This window comes from Tachypleus tridentatus, chromosome 7, assembly GCF_004210375.1.
Source record: "Tachypleus tridentatus isolate NWPU-2018 chromosome 7, ASM421037v1, whole genome shotgun sequence".
NCBI lineage: Eukaryota > Metazoa > Arthropoda > Merostomata > Xiphosura > Limulidae > Tachypleus > Tachypleus tridentatus.
Genome location: NC_134831.1, coordinates 113,321,879 through 113,346,028, shown reverse-complemented (window position 1 = coordinate 113,346,028; position 24,150 = coordinate 113,321,879). Strand labels below are relative to the sequence as shown.

General features: G+C 32.9%; 1 protein-coding gene across 2 annotated transcripts; it reads right to left on the bottom strand.

Annotated features, from left to right (window-relative positions):
* Positions 1–8,187: 8,187 nt before the first annotated feature.
* Positions 8,188–16,901, bottom strand: LOC143256426 (uncharacterized). 2 transcript variants are annotated; one of them, XM_076513648.1, is made up of 3 exons: positions 16,769–16,901; positions 13,834–14,069; positions 8,188–11,854 (listed from the first exon to the last, which is right to left on the bottom strand). In XM_076513648.1, exons 2-3 carry the CDS (start codon positions 14,062–14,064, stop codon positions 11,585–11,587), a joined length of 501 nt encoding a protein of 166 aa, XP_076369763.1. In that variant the 5' UTR covers positions 14,065–14,069; positions 16,769–16,901; the 3' UTR covers positions 8,188–11,584. The 2 variants fall into 2 exon arrangements, with proteins under 2 accessions (XP_076369763.1, XP_076369762.1); XM_076513647.1 differs by lacking the exon at positions 16,769–16,901 and adding an exon at positions 15,542–15,886 and having other exon boundaries at positions 13,834–14,066.
* Between the last annotated feature and the right edge of the window lie 7,249 nt (positions 16,902–24,150).

Here is a 24,150-nt window from a genome sequence, read left to right as displayed (position 1 = left end):
AAAAACAAGTGTTAAATAATATAATCATTGTGCTTTAATAATAATAACTTGTTTTATCTCAGACATGGTGCCTAAAATCAAGAAAAGATAATGTCAGAAAATTGTTTTAAAATCTTTTTTTTTTTTCATATCTGGTGATATTTAATATAATTAAACATTGCAGAAAAGGATATTACATTTCCAATAAATATTCAAGGTATTGTGATCAAACTTCAACAGGGTTTGACTTGTGTTTTGTTTAATGAGCTATTGCTGAAGTTTGGTTTCCATGTACTTTACATAATTGTGTATCATGAAGGAAGGACTGTATGATTAGTGAAATGTAACATTAGGCATTGAAATAAACTGGAGTTTATTACCAGACATTTCTGTTAAGAAGATAAATCTCTATATATTCACAATGTACTTTTATTAATTCTATTTCATCAGTTTTGTTGTTGTTTTTTTAACCATCAGAAGTTTATTAATAACTTTAATTACACATTAGTTTAACTTTTGGATTTCACTTCTTGAGATCAAACAATAAAATAGAATTAACTGTTGATGTGTCCACATCCGCGTTGAGTCCTTTTTCGTGTGCCTTTGTAAAATACATTATGGTTCCTAAACTGCAGTTTATAAAACAAACAGATAAATTTTCCCCAAAACTCATTGAATATGTTACATAACTGTAAGGTAACATTTACAAGTATTAGTTTTTCATTTTGAGCATCACACCAATATGCAGTTTAAATTCTCAGCAATTTTTACTAGGCAGAAACTTGCTTTGTTTGCATTCACTTACAGCCATATAGTTAATGTTCTGTATTATTACTCATTGTTAACCCTGGTTTTGTTTGTTACACTAGTATATTTGGCTAGATTGTATGAAACGTTATCAGTTTTATTTTACTGAAATACTAAAATTTAATTATGCGTCTTCATGTTAAATTTTCTTAGAGTTGGTAAAATTTTGGTATTAAACTATAAGCTGATTGACCATTGTTCTTTATGGGCACCTTATAGCAAACTATTAATCTTTCTTATCAGGAGGGTCCAGAAGAGAAGGAAAGATTAAAGGAATGGATTTTTCGTACATCTCCACCTTTGTAAGAGCAGGTGGAATTCAAACATTTAATATCTTGCTTATAATATTTTAGAACATTGGCAGTGTTAACCTGACTTTTCTTTATTAAAATTCCTGGTCTGAAGGTTCTATTATAATTGTATAGTAATCTTGATTTTAAGGATGTTTGTATGGAAACTTTTATAGGATTATCATTATTCAATTTGTTTGTGTTGATAACATGCTTATCCAGAAATTAGTAAATAATGTTTGATTGTATAACATTCGGTATAAAAGAAATTTAATAGATGTAATTTAAACAGTAAATACACCAAATTAACAGTTACTAAAGTACCTTCATCACCCCTACTAGTTTTGAGATGTAATGTTCTTATGAAATAAAGTTTTTGATGAATGTTTTAAAATTAACTCTTGAACTTCTACAAGGTAATAGTAACATTTATTACCAGTTAAAATATTGTAAAGAACAAATTTTATGTTGAACATGAAGTACCGTGTTAGGATTTCATATAATGCTGTATTTTTAAATTAGTTTCCTACTTCTAAAATGACATCTTGTTGCTGTTTACTGGACGTATTTAATGTTTTACAGCCACTTGAGTGACATAAGGTCGTGGTTTTATTCAGTAATTGATATTATGACACATTAACACTATTTCCCTCAATTCTGTCTTTAAAATTCTATGAAATGGAAGACATGCTTCTTGAAATGGGCTACAAATTAAGAGATGAGCAGAGTAAATGGCTTGAACTTGCATCTGGTTTTATCTTGTGTAAGGACTTCATCACCATTGGATATAACAGATGTAATGTGGTTGGTAGGTTATATACATTTCTTTGCTTTCATTCATAAGTTCTTAGAAGAATCCTGGCTCTAGTTTAAAGGTAATATGCCATTTTCTCTTGTAGATGTAGTATTTTAAAAAAGATCCAGTCACATGACTGCATGCAAATATTTATACATAAACTCTGGTAGGGAAAAGTATGGATGTCACAACCATTTAATTAAACTATATATTATAAATGTATATTTATAAACATGATATTGAAACATAGTTAATAAATCAAATTTTAACAGTAATGTGGAACTTAATGTAAAATTCTCAACACAATATGGATATAAGGTGAAGTGTAGCCCTTTATAGCCTTCAGTCATGTTTATTTACAATTAGCAAATTGGATTCACTTGCCACATAATCTTTTCTCAAAGTGCCAGTAAATCTGTTTTCACGATATCATATATAACTAATAGAAAGGCAAAGTTTTAATCTATTGAGCGATGCATAATGCCATATTTTCAATGGGTTGTCAATTTCACATTTGGTTTAAAAGTTTTTTATTTTATGGTATTCAAGTTGATAAATGTCTAAGGGTCTTATACCATAGGTAGAAAGCCAGTTAAACTATAATACTTCAGAATATTGTTACATAAATATTATTCTATGTTCTTAGATGCCATATTTAATTATTTTTTGTGTGTACTACTCCTGTTAGGGTAGAAAAGTAAACATAAATTTCATTTTGCAACCAAAACAAACCAAGGTCAAAGGTAAATAATATATCTTGTTTTCAAGTATATTCTTTATTTGTGGTTGAAAACTTAACTAAGGTGTATATATTAGAAACATATTAGGTAAGATAATGAAAATAATTCTTCAAGTTTGTATATGTGAAATCCACTTTATAAAACAGAATAGGAACAAATTTACTTGCTTAAGTTTTAATAATTACCTTTTCACAACAATAAATATTCAACATTCATTTGAAAACCAAAGTTACACCATAGTATTAAGTGTTCAGTTTTGGAAAAGGTTTATTTAATATTTTTCTTTTCTTTTACTTCAGGCTTAACAGCTGAAATTAAACATTCAAATAAACAGTGTGTGCATGTCCATTAGGCACTGTCAGGAGACAATTACTGTGATACTAACAGTATTTATTTAAATACCATAAATATGCAGTCAGTGGCAATAGTGCACAGATCAAACTTGAATAGAATATTGTGATACTAAGGAAGCAGAAACAAGGACCTACGCTGATATAATAACGTTTGTTAATGTCAACCTCATGCGTTATTAATCAATTTATACTGTATAACTTCCCAACAATAACTGTTTTAAACAGTTTAGAATACCAAATATTTTTCTAACATTAAAACTTGTAAAAAAGACAATAGAATTTACTGGGAAGTACAGACTCGTTCTAATTTCTGGAAGTATGAATTGGACATAATGGAAGCAAAACTTCAAACAATTTGCAACAAGATATTTACATTTGGTGGCTCAGAACTACTGACTAGGCTTACCCTAGCTTTGTTTATGATAGTTTTAGTTACACAGTGTAAAGACATGAATTAGTGAGGAATAAGAATTGATCTATTCTGCTGGAAAATTCTAAGAACACCATCAGACACAGGTCATCACTATCCATTACCTAATAACTTGGGTAGATAAGTATTTACTGGAATTTATTAGTGTCCATATTATGAGCCTTAAACATTACTTTGCTGTCTCTAAGACTTACATGTAGGAATCTTCGTGCAAGTTTATAGTTCATGGTTCACTTGTGTCACAATTTCAATCATTTTGAATAGTGCATCTCTCTTACAGTTGTAAGGTATTGATATGTGATAAGCATCCTGTCCACCAAATATTTCCACAGATTTATTGTAAACTTTATAGTTATTAGTTATTCATCTTTACTACTCCTGCAATGTTTATTATTTGTTAATATTAACATTCAATTTTTTAACAAGGTTCTTTCAGCTATTAACACTTATTGTTGGATAAAGTTATCTCTTTATGAATTTACTTTTGTGATGACTTTAAAAGGAGTACAAAGTAAATTACAAGTAGAAGGTCCATGGTGAATGTATGTCACAACTGTACCTGTTAACGCCAGGACCACCTTCCAAAGAATGGAATGATTCAATGTTTTAATATGGACAATGTCAGTAGATTCTGGAAACAACTTATTGTGTTAAGTTACACTGACTGTAGAACCTTCCAAAGAATGGAATGATTCAATGTTTTAATATGGACAATGTCAGTAGATTCTGGAAACAACTTATTGTGTTAAGTTACACTGACTGTAGAACCTTCCAAAGAATGGAATGATTCAATGTTTTAATATGGACAATGTCAGTAGATTCTGGAAACTTATTGTGTTAAGTTACACTGACAGAACCTTCAAAGAATGGAATGATTCAATGTTTTAATATGGACAATGTCAGTAGATTCTGGAAACAACTTATTGTGTTAAGTTACACTGACTGTAGAACCTTCCAAAGAATGGAATGATTCAATGTTTTAATATGGACAATGTCAGTAGATTCTGGAAACAACTTGTGTTAAGTTACACTGACTGTAGAATTAGAAATCACCAGAAGTTTAGATAACACACTTTGCATTTTCTCATTAGAAGTTTCTGAAATCAAGATTGGTGTGATTATTTCTTTCACAACCAGGGGGAGTTTATAATAAATATGGTAATACCAAAAACATCTTTAATATGAATGTTTCAGAATTTCCTTTAATTCAGCATTGGTGTTAATACCTCAAACAGTTTATAATATTTGAGCTATAAAAACCAACATCAGTAAAGAACAAATTTTCATATACACATTTAGAGATTTAAGTATCTAGGGTTTACGTACTGAATGCCAATTTTCTTGTTAAAAGTATAAATACTTTAAAATGATCTTGAAATAGATATTGTTGTAGACTCTTTATAATCTAGATATTTATATTACTACTACTTCAAAGGGAAGTTTGACATCATGTGATTAGCACTTGATTTAATATTTGAAAAATTTAATGATTACTGAGTTATTGCTGTTAACTTAGGCCCAACAGTAAACACAAGTTAAACTATCTTGTACAAACTGCAGTCAAAGGATTAAAACACTTCCATTATTATTCAATGTCATCTTTTTCTAAAAAACAAAAATAACCTGACTATAACAAAAAGCTAGTTTATGTTGAAAGTTACCAAGCACCACTTATATACATGACAGGAAACAGTGAAAGGTAACTTAATATCTATCTCCTTGGTATGTAGAGTTATTTCTCCAGAAACCTTATTGATGTGAGATCTATGTAATGTCTTACTTATGACACAACCTTTCAGTCAGTATTGTCCTTACAAACATTTTTTTACCAATTTTAGAATAATTTCAATGACTATCTAAGAATATTTTTCAGGTAATAAGTTTAGCTTATATAAGCAGTAATGAACGTGGCAGAATACCTGTGGTTTGACTATGCAGTAATGAACGTGGCAGAATACCTGTGGTTTGACTATGCAGTAATGAACGTGGCAGAATACCTGTGGTTTGACTTTTGTGTGTGAGCTGTGAGGAACAAGAGAAAGATCCAAGTTTTATGTTAAATGTTTTCATTAGGTTGTGCACAGTATAAGGTTGTAGTTACATTGCTAACAGAGTAACTTGTTAAAGGAAACAGAAAAATGTTGGCGGCACCTGCCTGTTGTGACCATGTGTTTGAAATTCTTCCAGCTACACCTGCACAACAGACACAGCTTCATTATGAATACTCTGCCTAAACCATCTATCAATGAATACAGATAAATGTTACCTGTATCCACTGTTGTTCTTCCACAAGTATATTCTAGTTTAAGTTATACAAAATTCAAACATAGCAACTTCACATCCTTTATTTTTCTTGCCAGTGAAGTAAACATGTAGCAAAACAATAAAAAAATGTTCATGGAAGACTACATGGGTATAACAAAAATATTTAAAGATATTTTAAAGCTTGCACACTTAACACATTACTATATAAAGACATACTGTCAGATCGATTATGCGTTATTAAAACACTGGTCTAATCTTTATACTGTTTGTTTGGAGGGTACTACTGATACATTTGACTTTAATCAACAGCTACCTGAACAAATTCACACTAGCCAATCAAACCTTGGGTTTTAACACTGTAAATCCATAAAATTACCACTGTCCCACTGGGGGATGTGTGCACAGTTATTATACAAACCGATGTTAAAATATTTATGCAAAAACGGCTCGTTTGGGTTGAGAAAATTTTTTACGTGAAATGAATGAACAACGTTCGACCTTCTTCGGTCATTGACAGGTTCACAAAAAAGAAAGAGGCAACTGACTGGAAGCTGACCACATGTTTGGAAGGGATTGTGTAACTGAGTGTCGAAATGTAGAGGGCGGTGTTAGATGTTTGAATATATAATTTTATCTTATTATATTTAATATAGGTATAAAGGTGTTCCTTTGTATTTGTTTATTTTGGGCTTGAGTTGTTGTATGAGTAAGGCTTCTTTAATTTTGCGTTTCTTTATTTAGTATTTGAGTGTGGAGTGTTTATGATTTGTTCGCGAAGGTGACTTTTATGTTCTTTGAATCTGGTTTCATTTTCACTTGTTTCCTATATAGAAGTGTTACATTGTATTTTATAAATAATGTTTGTGTGGTGTTTGTCACTGTAGTTTCACACAGTATGTTAACCTTTTCTAGGTTTTCTAACAGTTTCTATGGATACACTTATTTGACTACTTACTAATGTAGGTATGTGTTAAACATATCTTTTTATATTGTTGTAAGAGTTTGTTTTTCTCCTTTGTGAAAGTAACTAAACCTGTCCTTGTTTACATGTGATGCCTCGTACCAAAACAATACAAACTGGCATGTCCATCAGCATCAGCTGTGTATCAGATAAATGTAGCTATTACTCACGTAAGATACTTGGGCATTTTAGCAGTATAGCCTACTTAATCGCATGTATGATGAACAGAACAGGGATAGGGTTAAAGATAGATAAAAATAAACATTAATTCCTAAACAATACTAAGTCTGCGGAAATACAATAAACATTTTTTAAACTACAAGTTTAAACACAGTTTTACTTTTATCAACACAGACATTAACATCCTGTTTCCAAGTGTTCAATCAGGCTTGTTTCTACATCTTTAGTTATCTTTAACATGTTAAAATAAGTTCTAAGTCATTATTAAAATGTTTCACCGATACTGCATAAATGATTTTGACATTACAAAAAATTAACTTGAGTTACCTTGACATTTTGAAATTAAAACCAGTTTTCCCAACTAAAACTTAAGATAAATTCACCATCACAAACTAAAATTGTTATTTTTAAACTAGGGAGTCATCAAGTCTTAATAAAATATTGAAATTGTGGAACATTTTAAGAATTTTTTGGTTACTATACCAAGTTGTGAAAACTTTCAACAGTACAACCTTAATTTTGTTTCAAATATTCCTACACAAGGGGCTAGTTGTCTATAATTTTGTATTAATGATCATAAAGAGGGCAACTGGTGAATGTTAACTCTTGGGTTATTGTAACTGATTTGTGGAAAGTGACCTATCTCTTGTGATGCAAGATGAGGCTTAAACCTTCAGATTTTAAGCCTGGTATGCTAACCACCAGACAACCCAGCCTCAATCACAGGTGATTTGCGACACTTAACGGAAGTGTCACAAGAAGCTTTAATTTTTCAGACATAATTTCTTGTGACTTACATTTTTGACTTTTGAATGCAAGATGACCAAACAACAGTATAAGAACTTGTAATTATAAATTTGAGTAATGTTCTGTGTATCAAAATACTTGGGTAATGCAGTAGTCTGTGTAAATTATAGTCATAATCAAAAAAGTTTTCCATACTTTTATAAAATTTATATAAAAAAACTTTTATAAAAATTCTGTATTCAAACCTCTTTCACTGAAACTAAATTTTCTTATGCAAAATATATGCACTGGTTTTAAATCAGAAAGTCGGAGAAGAAACCAAGGTAAATGGAACAAAATATCTGGAGCTGAAACTCCACTTGTATCTCTTCAGCCTCTTACTGTTGGCCAGTTTTCTTAATATAAGATAACAGGATGAACAAAGGTGTTGAAACTGACTTCAAGTTTTGTCTGTTGGAAGTTTGTTCCACTTACTATAGTTTCTTCATTAACTTTTATCTACTACACAAGATGGTATTTTTTAAATTCCTTTAAGAAATTTCAAAATTACTGACAGTCATATACAAAAGTTCGTTTCAGTAAATAAAGCAATCAAAAAGAGGTTTTTCTATAATTAAATATAACATTTTCATTGTTCTGTATTTCTGAAGTTTATTCGTTCTAAATCTAGGCACATAACTTCTTCCTACACAGAATAATGAAATGGATTTGCAGCAAGTGGCACTGGATCTGCTGGACTTTATGTCTAATTCTTCATTACATTAGAAGAACTCCAAGAATATAAATAATCATAAAAAACCCTTAACCTATAAAAGACACTAAGTTGACAAAATATATTTAACATTAATACTTTTTGGACTTTAATTTGCACTCTTCCTGTTATGTCATGACATTTTATTTAAAACACTATCAACAATCATGTTGTTATACTGTACTGTTTGTTGCTTAATGATATTTTTACACAAATAACACAGGATTGTTAAATTTTTTTTTTCACTGCTTTGAACTGTTAATATGGCAGTAAAATACATTTACAGTAATTTATGTACAGGCAAACTGTTCATTAACTCGCTAGACATTCATGATCTGAGTTAAAATTGTATACATACAAAAGAGCAAATCATACAAAAGGATATTAGGGACATTAATATTGGATGAATCACAGGCAGGTGCAACTTGTAACAAGTACCAGATGAGATACAGTGATACAGTGGCCAAAATCACAGAAACTCAAAATGGACAAGCTGTGCCTGCTTCCACTGGAACAACACACATGAGTAACAGTTTGTTGCTGATGAGGTGATGGCTGTAGCATTATGAATGGTGAATCAACCAATAGGAAAATACTGTGTGGTCAGAGAATCACATCTCAACTGCTGGAGATGATGTAATTTTGCAATCAAGTGATACCTATGCATTGTGGCAGACCCACTTTTTATTTTACAATTATGTTTCTCTGTCCAACAGGTGATGGGATATTTGAGGATGACAATACTGCCATCTACCAGACTTGTAGTGTGCAGGACTGATTTTCAATGGTTTAGCATATGAACTTTGGTCATCCTAATTCCATCAAGCATATGTAATACATTGTGGACAAATGCATCAGAGCCTTCCTCCTAGTCTGGACAAATTTATAAAGTTACCATTTTCCTTACCTAACATTTATTTCTAACAAACTATCTTCCCCACATGTCTGCCTTAGAAACTGTCATGTTACTAGCCTTTAGGCAACTTCCACCTAATCTAACGAGGTTTCTTGTGAATTACACTACTGCACAATGATTTTATTACGTGGTAAAAGCCCTCCACCAACAGCAAGATGACACACCTCCTTGTACACTAACTCCCTCTACACTTTTACACTCACAAACCTTCACTTTCTGATAAGGCAAGGAGTACTACAGTGCATCAAAAGTGGGGAGGAAAGATGGGGTGTGTAAATTCAGAGGGAAGTGTCTAATGGAAATACATTTTCAGGTAGGAAGGTGTCACCTTCTGAAACAATACACATTTTATTCACACAGTTAAGCTAGAATCCCATATTGAAGTGGTAGAGGAGCTGGTGCAAAGAATTACCTTGATGAGTTCCCTTCAGAAAGTGTCAGAAGGAAATCCATGGAATATGACACCCAATTGTAGGAGCTCCACCAGAAAAATGTGTTGTAGGAAAGGACAGAACAGAAACATGGCCATTTCACTACTTGCATTGGCTGAAGAACCAATATGCATAACATGGTTGGGTGTGTTCAGCCCATACATACATTTACTTCAACATACCATCAAGTTATTGGGTTAATACCAGCTGCAGGAAAAGAACACAACCTTGTAACATGTTTGCTCCACATCTACTGTATAGTTACAGTGATATGAGGGATTATCTGCACTATACTGACAATGTCATAACCCTCCCATCCAGTTTGCACCCTTGTTTTAGCCCCAGTTAGTGAAGATTCTCCATGGTCCACCAACTAAGAGTTTTCTGAGTTCCACTTGAAACAAAAAGGGGAGACATGGAGAAAATGTATGGATTCCTGTTTAAGCTGAAACCAATATCTTTACTTTGAAAAGCTAGCAAGCATGAAATAGGAAAGAAGGCTCTGTACACTCTGGTTATAGTTGTTTCTGTGACAGTCAATGGACCGAATGGTAGTCAGATACATAAATTCAACATAAAAATACCTAAAGCTGTCTTGCAGAATACCCCATCTCAACAGCAAACATATATGGAACTGTGGCAAATGGCTTGAGTGCTTTCTATTATCTGGACTCAATGTAGAATTTTGGAAAATTAGTATAATCTGGAAGGCACCACTCTTGGATATACAAAACTGTTTTAGTTTAGAGTTTAAGAAGAAAAGGGTTGTGAAGTAGAAATCAAAAGATGGGAAACTGGGGACTAAGTCCAGGTATAATGGTGGAATCTAGGATTTGATACAATGTGGAAATAAAGTAAAAATTAATGATTGGGAGCCTTGGCCCATGACTGAAACAAATTGGGAATATCTGAAAAACTTCAGGGCAAAGAAAAGAGATCCAGGTGAAGATTTAGTAGAAGTGAGGAAAAAAAGTCAAATGTGGGATAAGAGAGTAGCCATATGTCCCAGCAACATAGAGCCAAGTGAGTAGGGTAATAGTAGAAGTGCAGGGAAAAATGAATAACTTTCAAAATCCTCTGGACATAATGGAATGCCTCAGACCCATGTTGTAGAGAATAATGATAAAAAAACATAGTAAAAAGGATCAGATGGTGATGCAAATATTGGGCAGTGGAGAGTGAAACCAACATCAATAGTTCCATCCTCCTTCTAAACAAGAACGGGGCAAGTGTGGAAATCATGAACAGGGATTCAGGATATAAAATTCAGATAGACAGGAAGAGCACAGCTTGAGGTTGTGAGAACATAACCAGTCACAATTAGGTGTAGAAAGTTAAGAGTTTAGATTAAGAAGATGATGGGTATTCCATGTTAAACAGCTTTAATCTTCAACATATTTGTGTTTGGGAGAACTCTGATGTTGTAATATAACCAAGTGACTAATCATTCACATTCTCTATACATAATAGTTCTAAATTACGATCTTTTCTTTTGTTTTCATCTTCAGATTTTTCTCGTAGCAAAGCATACACCAATGGATAAGTTCAGGTATAGACAAGCGTATCAAGATGCCTATAGCAATAATGTTTTCATGAGGAACAGGGAAATATCACGATCAAAAAGGTCCACAAATGGACCCTGATCCATAAATAAGGAATATTTACAAGAAACAAATGTGCGAATTTGTAGAGTAAACTTAAGCCTAAAGAGATTGGCTTCAGACCAAATGCTGAAAGACTCAACTTGTAAAGCGCTATAGTTGGAGTATGAAGTTGATGCAAGAAGAGCAAGAATCCCATTGAGAGACCTAGAGGCAGCACAATCCGTGATTCGTTAGTAAACAGAATTCCAAGAAAGGTAACACTGTCAAATATTTCAAATGTAGTGCTTGCTGAAAGTAGATTGATGTATGACTGGCGGGCTGACTGAGATTCGATTCATGATGGCTCTCCACGAGCAGAAGGCAGACAGACGGCCGATGCAGCCAGAAGAAGTTTCAAGAGTTGTGGACTGAATCGAGATGATGACACATCTAATTTCTGAGGAATCTCTAACTTGAACAGAAGGATTATTTTAGTAATAACCAACAAAGAATATAAAATCCACACCACATAACAGGATGGCAGCATTCCTTTCCACCCGAACGACTGGAGAATTCGCAAACTATCATTTTCATCTTGACCATTAACAGGATTTCTCGTTTTGTGCTGCAAGAAAGGAAAACAGTTTTCTTGAATTATCATATTTGCTTAGAAATAAAATTCAATATACTAAATGTTGTGCTACTTCTGTATACGTGCTTAATACGCAGCATAATGTCACATTAACATAAACTTATTATGACATTTTTGAAAATAAGCCATTCAGAAAGTGTTAACAGTATGTACAGTTTACATTTAGTTGTAAAACTTAACTGTAATATTGAAAAGTTATTGTTAACTAAACATTAGAGCTGTAAGTACTTAGTACAGAATAGATATATTTCTTCTGATTATAGAGACCAGTATTTACTAAATTTAAAACTGTAAGTTTTATATCGAGAACAGGAACTTACAGTATCATTAATAATGCAGGGTCAACAAGGAGATTTTCTTTGCTATTACACTCACTATATTGTTTTTATCATGCTCAATTACTCATGCATACATAATATATAATATCTGTAATGGGGTAACCATATAATATGATTTATATAACTAAACTATTATTTCAATTATATTAGCAAACAAATCATACTAAGATCTGTGTAGGTCTCAACCTGTATTATTTAATGACCTGGATTGTGATCACATAACATTCATTAACAAGTTGGAAATGGGTTTCTAACAGAGCATTTCAAATCTCTACAGTATGTAATTAATAACTGTTAATGAGTTTAACACTGCTCAGTCATTAAGAATGTCTGGAATATGATGCAATACAATAGTAAATCTAAATGTCTTTATGTATACGATATTTAACTGTAGTGTTTAAACATAAAAATGGAAATTCCTTGTATGTCAACAAGAACTTTCTATACAAAGCTTCATAATAATAAACACGATAAAGGTTTCCTAGCACAAAAACAGTGTTTTGAAGTGGATGCAAAAACCAAAAAAACCCAACTAGTGTTTATTGATACTCAAACAACTGACTGAACAATATGTCTTTGCTAAATCAGCCTATTGTCTCAATCATATTTGATAAGTTAAGACTATATTTGAGGTCATGGTGTGTTATCTTGGAACTGTGTTGTATAATTCAGGGTTCTACATAAGTGTCCTGAAATGTTAAACTGAACACAGTGAAAATATTTTTAAACTGATGTTGGTTCGCCTTCAGAAGTCAAAGTATTGGGTTTAATTTCTGTAAGTCTACACCAGCTTTTCACATGAAACGAAAGCTTTCTGTTTACTTCACTGCCGTCACATGATTGAATCACAAACAGCTTACACATGTATTTAGTGAAAACAGGAATCACAAGGTTTTCCTAAATCTTCATGTACAATATCCAACATTTAATTCATAGAAAAATAACAAAAAACACTGAGTTAAAAACTTATAAACCAACTATTCTTTTATATTACCACACTAAAATGCTAGAAGACATGAGATGTTAAATAACTTGATATTAAACCTGATATATATATGGAAATTTTAACATCTACTTTAATCCTTTCATTACACAGTTTGAATATATATATAAAAAATCAAAACACATTTGTACCCAACGAGTGTGATATTCAGATTTAACCAATGTCAATGAAAAAAACTTCCTTCTATTGCATCATGGGGGAATATCCTCTGTATTTGAAACAATCTCCAAACCTCTGTGCATGCTGCCATCTGTCTTCACCCACAATCAGTTCCACCCACCACCCATGCTAGGAGATTGATTACTGTTATTATAAAGCATCCACGGTTTACAAATGTGGAAATGTTTTGTAGTATGACGTGGATTTGAATAAGGCTCTGAAACTAAGAGTCCTACCACAAGACCAACCTAAAATTTGTAATAAAAAATGTTCAGTATGGAATATAATAAGACAGTTAAATGCAGCATAGCATTACACCTGAATACGTTGTTCATTTATACAAACACTTTCACGGATATCTCACTTTCACTTTACAATAACGTACATGTTAAATTACAGCAGAATTAACCGTTAACTCTTTTCTTTAATCAGAACACAAAGTAAAATCAAACCATTTTTGTGTTGAAACGGTAGGCTGCAACAACTGCTGCCATGACGATGATAACAATGAGAAAGTCTGCCAAAAACCAGAAGTACCATCCAGCAGACCCTTCGTTGTTCAATATCATTAGGTAATTAAGCATACTGCCTTGGACGACTAACACCAACAGCAACAGAATTCCATCAAGGACTTGAGAAAAAAGACGGACTGTACATCTTCCGCAAGCCACAGTCTGGGTCATATCTATAGGTTAAATATATATATTTTAAATTGCCTGTGAAATTATCAGTTAAATACACTTCTGCACATCACTTTTTGAAGTACATCCAAATGGTTTAACAAGTAATGTATTAATTTCATGCACTTTCTATACACAAAATAACTGTGTAAGGAAACAGATAATGTGGTGTATAAATACATGACAGCATTCAAACTGAATTACGAAAATGGTAGCATGAACAGAAATAAAATCAAAGGCTCATGGAATATATAGCATTCTGCAAAACCAGTTACTAATGTATGTGATCTAAACAAGTAGTTTGAACGTAGTTTATACACAGCTACAGCCTAAAACACAGATGTAACAGGAAACTGTACATAAATATAAGTAAAAATGAACAAAATAAGGTCACTACGCACTTGATCACATATCTTACACTGAGATTCAGTGTTCAATTTTACCAAAACTGTTTGGATGGAATTACACTTTCATGAAGGGAAAATTAAAATTAATCACTGGTTCAATTTGTTATCTTCTAATTGGTACATTATTTCTAATGCTTTACAAATAAATATATTTTGGGCCTATCTTCACTCTTTCTTTACTATGCTGTTAATGTTTGTACTCTTCTAATATGGACTGGATAAGTCCAGTAGTTATGACTGCTGTTTAGTGTAGTAGTAATATGTAATAAAACCAAAATCCCAAAAGTTGTATTTAATTTATGGAGATATTTTGTGAGACACTGAAGAAGCAGGTACATTTTTTTGACACTTTGTCCTTTGAATAAGACGTTTTTAACCAAAGTTTCACACCCTGTATGAGGTCTTGTTCTCTGTGAAATTATTATAGACTACTTTAAAAATGAATTGAAAATTTTCCAGTTTCACATTCAAAATTCCAAAACTAATTCTAAATGTATTTCAACACAAAACAATGGACTTTCTACATTATCTAACAAATTAAAACCAACATAATAAACTCAAAGATCATTAAATTAGTGCTTATATCAAATATCTCATGTTTTGTTAAATGATCTAAAATATGAATACTTGGTCATTTAGCCTAAACTTAAATAAAGTATTTGGTTTAATTAAATGTACAGTTCATGAAATTTCACTATAATATATAGAGTCTTGTCACCAAAAACAAATGTAAGCTCATGTTGCACATTTAACATCAGAGGTGCTAATAAAATCCTGTATTTGGTTCATATTCTTTGCACCACTGCAGATGAGCTGATGTGAACAGAATGTATTTCACTGGGTGGATGACAGAGTGACTTGGTTAACTTTCACTGTATACTGTCATGGCACTCAGAAGTGAGTGCAAGTACCCAATTCTTTCTAAGAACAAGTACCCAATGATTGTACAAGTCAATATTAGCAAACAGCAGGTATCTTTCTCTATTGTGGATGATGGTTTACCCTATCCAAGTGTCTGAACAACTGTTTCTTTGGTTCCACATTCTTTTAACAACACATTAGAACTTACTTACAAAAGCATGGCTGAACTGGCCTGCTACAGTTCATCTGAAGGTTATCTACAATAGTAAAATATCCAAGTCTCTTCATTGAGGTCTAGCCATGCTTCATGAACAAGAGGCACTTGGAACTCTGTGATACCTTTCAAATAACAAATATGCACTCACTAATAATTTACATTTCATATAATACAGCTAACCATCAAGTACTTGGTTTTCAAGCAAACAAACTCAGTCCATGATCATTTAATTAATTTTTAACTGTGAGCTGTGATGGTAAATATTATGATGTTATAATAGTAGCTCACAAGTTCCACCCATGATCTTTAATTATTTTTGCAGTATATCTATTTGATATTTGAATATACCGTATGTTTTTGTCTTCTTGTAATATTACAGTTTATTATGAATTCATTCTTTGTTCTATGTTCACATTTCACACAAAATGTGGTCAAGAAAGATGCTGATTCCTTTCTAAACTTCCTCTATTGTTCTCAAAACATATCATATCTGTTAACACTGATAGAGATGTCAAACCTGTTCACTGACACATATACAAAGTATATTATTTATAGTTACCACAAATATATCTGGATACTAAAAAATGTTTTACATAAAAGGGTGGTTCCTTTATTTACTTTAAGCAGTCACATTATTTTAAGCAATATAGCCTGGAGTATCACTTCAATTTATCTAGTCACGAGAAGAAGAGTACACTGAAAGACGTTATCCAGATAAAGCAAAAGTTCACGTTTATTCAAGCAACTATAAACACATTTGTGTTTAGTCTTTATATTTAAGAGTAACATTTTGTGTTACACTTTGTGACCAGTTTTATATCTACTAAACGAGAGATTTAGTATTTTACTACAGAATCGATATATTGAGTCTATCTTCTATTAATTAGCATATATCTATCGGATATAGCTCTAACGACATGAAATGAATTCACTTTCACATGGATATACTATTACCAGTTACATTTAGAAAATTTTTACAAACGTTTTCCAGCTATAAGTGACATAACACTTTCTGAACTCTCTATACTAATTAATAACAGTATTATTGTTGTGATAACGAGCAATCAGTGCATCACACCGTCATTAACACAGTGTCACTGCCATTGGGTAATTTTTTTACGTAGTGCCAAGCCCTAAGGCTTACAACTTGATATTACATTTTAAGAACGAGTATAACATTCTATAACAAATAAATTACTGAATTATGTAAATACCTACCTAAAAAACTGAAGTTCAGTAAAGCTACAACTAATTTCGAATAATAAACTAAGGAGTCGAAAAATAAACTTATCTAAAATTAAACAAATAACAGTAAAGCGAAACAATAACTGTAAACAAAGAAGTGTTCGCCCTCTGTTGTTATAATTTCTTCTTTTAATATTCTCTACTGCATTAAGAGCTCAAAGCCCGATATTTAAGTATATTCATAGGAAAGGAATCATTACAAAGTTCTACAGTTATTAATATTTAAAAGAGACTACCGTCTAGTGAAAGAAAATAATTATGATAAATGTGGTTCAGTGTTAAGTTTCAAAACTGAAAACGTTAACAATTGGATTGCATTATCGACGGTGGGTAGATCACAAATAGTTAAGTGTGTACTTTTGTGCTTAACAACAAATAAACAAACAAATGTTACTTAAAGAACTGTCTAGATTTATTTTTGCCAGACTATATTTGTGATATCAAACTGAAATAACTAAACGTATTGTATTTAAGGTAGTGAGTGATAATGGCATTAAATATGTATTGTTATTGGGTTGTTTGTGCATTTTTCATTTACTAAAAAAAAAAAAAAAGTATACAGTGTTGTTTATATATATTATTTATTTGTGAGAAGAATGCCTTGCCATATGATACCCACAGAGCAACCAGTTAGAGCTCACTAATTGTTTGTAATTAAGCACAAAGCTACACACGTGCTATCTGTGCTCTGTCAACCATGGATATCGAAACCAGGTTTATAAACTACTAGTGTATATGACAGTGTGCGATTTAAATATATGTAGGTGTGATAATGCATACGCATATATATAAATATTTCATAAAAGTAACTTATAAGTGTTGTATTACACAAATGTATATATTACATAAAGAATATAACAGTAAAGAATATTTGCATAACGACAAAGGATTTTACCTAATTGTTAACTTGATCTTTCTGACTTTTTTTTGACTAGCTAACAGTCAATAGTTCTATTTGCTGGTTTCCACGTACATGTTGATACTCACGACGAGAGAAAAACATTCCATTTTCAGAGGGCCCATCCTGACCTTCCGTTTAAAATAAAAATACGTACCTGTCATTTCTACTCTCTTCCCTTTCTACATAAACCTTATTTTACTCTAGAATTCCTCAATAATTTTCTCTTTCTCCATCATATGTAATGCTAACAATAACTAACCAACTTAACCGCTATTAGCAATTCCGTTAACTAAAAAATGTGCCTGTGACATAAATCATGAGCACATGCCAATATAATAATTTGATTTGTAACTAGCAGCGTCTCTTCGATACATAATGTGATTTATAAGATAAAAGTGAAAATATTGAAGTTGATTATTAACAAATTAGCATATTAATTTTATATAGATAAATTAAAAAGTGACATAATGATATACTATTTTTCATTCTCGACCTTTCATCACTGTCTTCTCTCGCTCTTTAACTTACTGATTTTGTAAACTGTTTTTTTACATATTTCAATTTTTAATTTGATTTTTTGTTATTTTTATGTCTTTTCTTTAAATAAAAAAGTGTTCTGAAATTTACGGTTGTTATTATAATTGCTTTCGCTCTTTAAATTGACCCAGTTTGTGTACATTGATATGTATTCAAAATATATTTTTCTTTATCAGTAAGGCTAGAAATTACAAATAATAATTTTATATTTTTTTTTGCCCTCTTTCGGGATCACACCAAGTCTTCCAACAAATTAATACAAACTCCTAACAGCACCCATATTCGCAAAATCGTCTACGGTAGTGTCTACATGTGCGATATGCAGTTGGTGTATATCTGTGTTTATTCAACAATTAGTCATTGATACTGTTTAGTCGTCAACGAATCTTTAAGATACCTAAACGAGTGTTATCTCTTTCTTCAAAATCGTCACCCGCAAAACAGGCTAAGTATCTCACCAAATTCAATAAAGCAAGGATGATGAAATTCACGTGATTTTTCTTGATGACAAGAAACCCACTTGTAACAAAATGTATCTCAGAACGGCTGGTATGGGAACTATAACTTTTACTGTAAGCTTATTAGTAAGCCTTGTTGCTTTGCGCCATAAAACGACAAATCAACCAACCATTAAAAGTGTTAATACCCGTATCAGGTGATTTTTGTTTTGCTTTTTGTGTTTGTCGGTCAAAAGTTCGTATGAGATTTGTTGTATTGTTTTATACATACTGACTTTAAATAAAAATTATCTTATCTTTGGTGGTGCCCATCAAGAGAGAAGGGAACAGACTATGTCCATTGTAGTTCTTGTAAATTGGACTTCAAGATTTGTCATGGTGACAGGAATGACCTCACTAAACACATCCAGCGTCCAGCCCACAAACAGAAACACGGTGCTGTATCATAAATTCCATCAGTGATCTCGATGTTTGGCAGCAACAAGAGTAATGTGAACAAAGTAGTCCTCCTAACCAAGGCTGTTTATCAACTTCACTGTCGAGCCAAACCTTTCCTTCACCGTGGAGGACCATTTTACACAACTTGTGAAGGTGATGTGTCCAGATTTTTCACAGCACAGAAGTTTAGCTGCAGAAAGAATAGATATATATAAGTCTCAATAAAACAAAATAGCTAGTGGAAGATCAAGCAGAACATTACATACTTACTTCAACAGTTGACCTCCCTGCATCCTTACTCCAACAGTTGACCTTCCTACATCCTTACTCCAACAGTTGACCTCCCTGCATCATTACTTCAACAGTTGACCTCCCTACATCCTTACTCCATCAGTTGACCTCCCTACGTCCTTACTCCAACAGTTGACCTCCCTACGTCCTTACTCCAACAGTTGACCTCCCTGCATCCTTTCTCCAACAGTTGACCTCCCTACATCCTTACTCCAACAGTTGTCCTTCCTACGTCCTTACTCCAACAGTTGTCCTTCCTACGTCCTTACTCCAACAGTTGACCTCCCTACGTCCTTACTCCAACAGTTGACCTCCCTAATCCTTACTCCAACAGTTGATCTTCCTGCATCCTTACTCCAACAGTTGACCTCCCTGCATCCTTACTCCAACAGTTGACCTCCGTGCATCATTACTCCAACAGTTGATCTTCCTACATCCTTACTCCAACAGTTGGTCTTCCTACATCCTTACTCCAACAGTTGACCACCCTGCATCCTTACTCCAACAGTTGACCTCCGTGCATCATTACTCCAACAGTTGACCACCCTGCATCCTTACTCCAACAGTTGATCTTCCTACATCCTTACTCCAACAGTTGATCTTCCTACATCCTTACTCCAACAGTTGGTCTTCCTACATCCTTACTCCAACAGTTGACCTCCCTTCATCCTTATTCCAACAGTTGACCTCCCTCCGTCCTTACTCCAACAGTTGACTTTCCTACATCCTTACTCCAACAGTTGACCTCCCTGCATCCTTACTCCAACAGTTGACCTCCGTGCATCATTACTCCAACAGTTGATCTTCCTACATCCTTACTCCAACAGTTGATCTTCCTACATCCTTACTCCAACAGTTGACCTCCCTTCATCCTTATTCCAACAGTTGACCTCCCTCCGTCCTTACTCCAACAGTTGACTTTCCTACATCCTTACTCCAACAGTTGACCTCCCTGCATCCTTACTCCAACAGTTGACCTCCGTGCATCATTACTCCAACAGTTGACCTCCATACAGCAAAGTATACACAAACATCCTTAAATTATTGCATTTCGTGCCGAAAACACAACGATAAGAAAAGAAACAATTCCCGATCTGAAGTCCAATCTCCTGATTAAAATTTTGAAACCTTCTGATTTTGAACGATTGCTTTGTCGCATGAATGTTTGCAATGTAGTCAGCATATTGCATCATGGGATAATTTTCCAGTGAATGCAAGCATACCCCATACTTTCTTTACACCGAATAAGTGGATTATATGGTCGACTTTCGGAAGCTCAAAGGCTGGCTTGACGTTTACTGTAGCTCAGCACATGGAAATACGTGCTACTTTCCAATGTTTTGGGTATGGGAAGGTTTGGTATATACGTCGTTGGACCAGCCCCCAAGTTTCCTGGGTCAGACGTATGTCATTTGCCACAAATCTTCTAGAATGGAAGTCTCTGCTGATGTAGCGTCGGAGAGGAAGCATTTGCAACCAAAATTTTATTGAACCCAGGAAAGAAGAGTCTCAAGGTGGCAGCTAAACCAACTTTTAATAATTTTATTATCCACATTATCTTAATCTGTCATGTGTTCGTCAGCAGACCAAGTGGTATTATGTCAACTTCCATAGCTATGTGTTCGTCAGCAGACCAAGTGGTATTATATCAACTTCCATAGCTATGTGTTCGTCAGCAGACCAAGTGGTATTATGTCAACTCCCACAGCTATCTTGTTTGGTTCGTTTTTTAAAAGTTCAGTAGCCATCTCTACATTGCTTTTCTATTTAACGAGATTTTCCTCTTAATACTTGTTTATTATTTTTATAAGATGACATACGTGGGTCACTAAGCTATAGTGTATTCTAAAGCTTTATAAATTTTGTATAGAATAATAACAAACAGCCACTTAAAGATTGTAAACAATGATAAAGGTTTGCTTTAGATGGTTTGTTTTGGAATTTCGCACAAAGCTACTCGAGGGCTATCTGTGCTAGCCGTCCCTAACTTAGCAGTGTAAGACTAGAGGGAAGGCAGCTAGTTATCACCACCCACTCTTTTACCAACGAATAGTGGGATTGACCGTCACATTATACACCCCCACGGCTGGGAGGGCGAGCATGTTTAGCGCGACCCTCGGATTACGAGTCGCACGCCTTACGCGCTTAGATGGTATTGTATATTTCAGTTTCGTAAAAATGCGTACTTTGTATTATATTTTCTAAAATATTATGTATAACTGATTTTGTATTAACTACATACGTATTTAAATTATTTAATTTTATATTTAATGTACATTTTCAAGTGTTTAATCAATTTATGCCTCTGTTTGAAATGTTAATTTTGTTTTCTGGTTCATTCCACAGTATGATATCAGATCACCATTAAAGGTTTTATTGTTAATTAGTTTTATCAATTTTACGTAATATAGGTCATTCCGTTTAGCTGTTTGTTTAGTCTGCAATGACTATTCTGTGTATAGAACTATTAATTTGTTAAAATATTATGTTAGTGTTATACGCATTTATAAGAGCAAAAGAGTTTTAATACTCGATGCCCTACGATCACTTGCATTTTCAATTGGTTTTAATGTTGGCTTGAGGACAAGTCTCAAACAAATGGGAAGGAAAAATGGTATGCATTCATTTTACCATATTATCTTAGTATTGAACTTGTTTGTTGATTTACACGTACGTACAACTTTTACATAACACAAGAACAAGGAAGTCATTAAGCCTTTCTTATTTGGAAATAACACCTGGTCTGTCCATGAAATATCTATAAAGTTGAATCTTCTGCACGGTTTCATCCAATGGTAGGTGATAATCGAGCCTTCTTGAGGTTAAAACAGAAACGAAAAGTCACACTCCATAACTTTGACGTTACAGATTAAATTAAGTAATACAAGGTTTATTCGGTCTGTAACATTTTTCAGTAAGCTGGTCAGTTTGGAAATAAGGTGAAGGAGTATTGATCAATCTATTTTTCCAGTGAAGGTGACCGTCCACTATCAGAAGGAGCTATATTTATTTTGTTTCTGTGAGTTTGACAAATGATGTTTTTCATTATATCTTTTACACTCCTATCTGGTCTATTTATTTCTTAGCATAAAGTCAGAGTGGAATTTTCTTTTAGTTTTCAATATATAACATTCCTATCTTACTTTTTCAGGAAGTCAGTTTTAACTTAAAGTACCATCACCAACCTGAATCTCTGGACCGTACAGTCCTGATTGTATTATACAACTTTACTTCAGTCTTATCTAGTAGCTTACAGCAACAGAAACCTCTGTTTACAACTTTATACATTCAACCTCTTGATGACTCTTCCTTAGTGTAGCTATATTGTTTGGTTCAGTTCCTGATAGGTTGGTACCTTCATGAATATGGCTATTGAAATTAAATAAAACTTTACTCAAGGGTTATTGATCATTATTATAACAATGACTTACCTGACATTTCAAGTCTGCCATGATACAATCCTTTGTTTAACAGTCCTCAAATAAAGTCACAAGCAAAGAGAAAAATAATTATTAGTGAACATAATGGTAGAAATAGAAACGGAATGTACCATTGATATCAGAGTTGAGGAACATAAAAACAATGAACAATATCTAAGAGGTTTAAACATAAAAGAATATATTAATTTTCTCAACATGTATGTGGTTTTATCCGATGACTATTTCTATTGTTGTCATATATTTGTGCCAGCTGTTCATGACTTCAGCCTGATCCCCATGCTACGATGAACTGGTAGACACTTTTAAATGGAATTGCTTACAATAGACTTCAGTCCAGTAAAGTATACAGGCATGTATGGAATAATCTCTGGAGACGTATTACATTAAGTTACATCTGGTACTAAATAGTTGTTTGTTTGTTTTTTAATACAGAGATGTTTATTTTATGAAGTAGTCTATGTACATAAATACTGTTGTATTTTTGTTTTAATACAGAGATGTTTATTTTATGAAGTAGTCTATGTACATAAATATTGTTGTATTTTTGTTTTTTAATACAGAGATGTTTATTTTATGAAGTAGTCTATGTACATAAATATTGTTGTATTTTTGTTTTAATACAGAGATGTTTATTTTATGAAGTAGTCTATGTACATAAATATTGTTGTATTTTTAATACAGAGATGTTTATTTTATGACGTAGTCTATGTACATAAATATTGTTGTATTTTTAATACAGAGATGTTTATTTTATGAAGTAGTCTATGTACATAAATATTGTTGTATTTTTTAATACAGAGATGTTTATTTTATGAAGTAGTCTATGTACATAAATACTGTTTAAAAACAAGAACCAGATTTCAAAATATTTCTCTCATCTTCTCTACTTATTGTGGTGTGCACCTTACTTAGTTAATTCTATCAGGTATAATTATGATTGACCTGAAAACACTGTTTTGTCAGACGTGACACTATAAATGTTCAAGAAACAGCCAGGTAAGTTGTACTCTATCTCAAACTTAATAATGAACCATCTTATACACACATGTGGTTTATTTTGTTTTGTGCACAGCTACCTGAGAGCTGTGTGTTTTTCTTATAGCTAATCCCTGATTTTAGTGTTGTAAACTCATAGACTTACCACTGTTACAGCACTAAACAAGGGCTACCTGCAGTAGACATTTCTTATTTAGCAATGTAAAACTGGAGGGAAGGCAGCTAGTCATCACCACCCATCGCCACTGTCAGAAGGAGAGCATGACAATATGTCTCCACTTTCTGCAAGCCAACAACT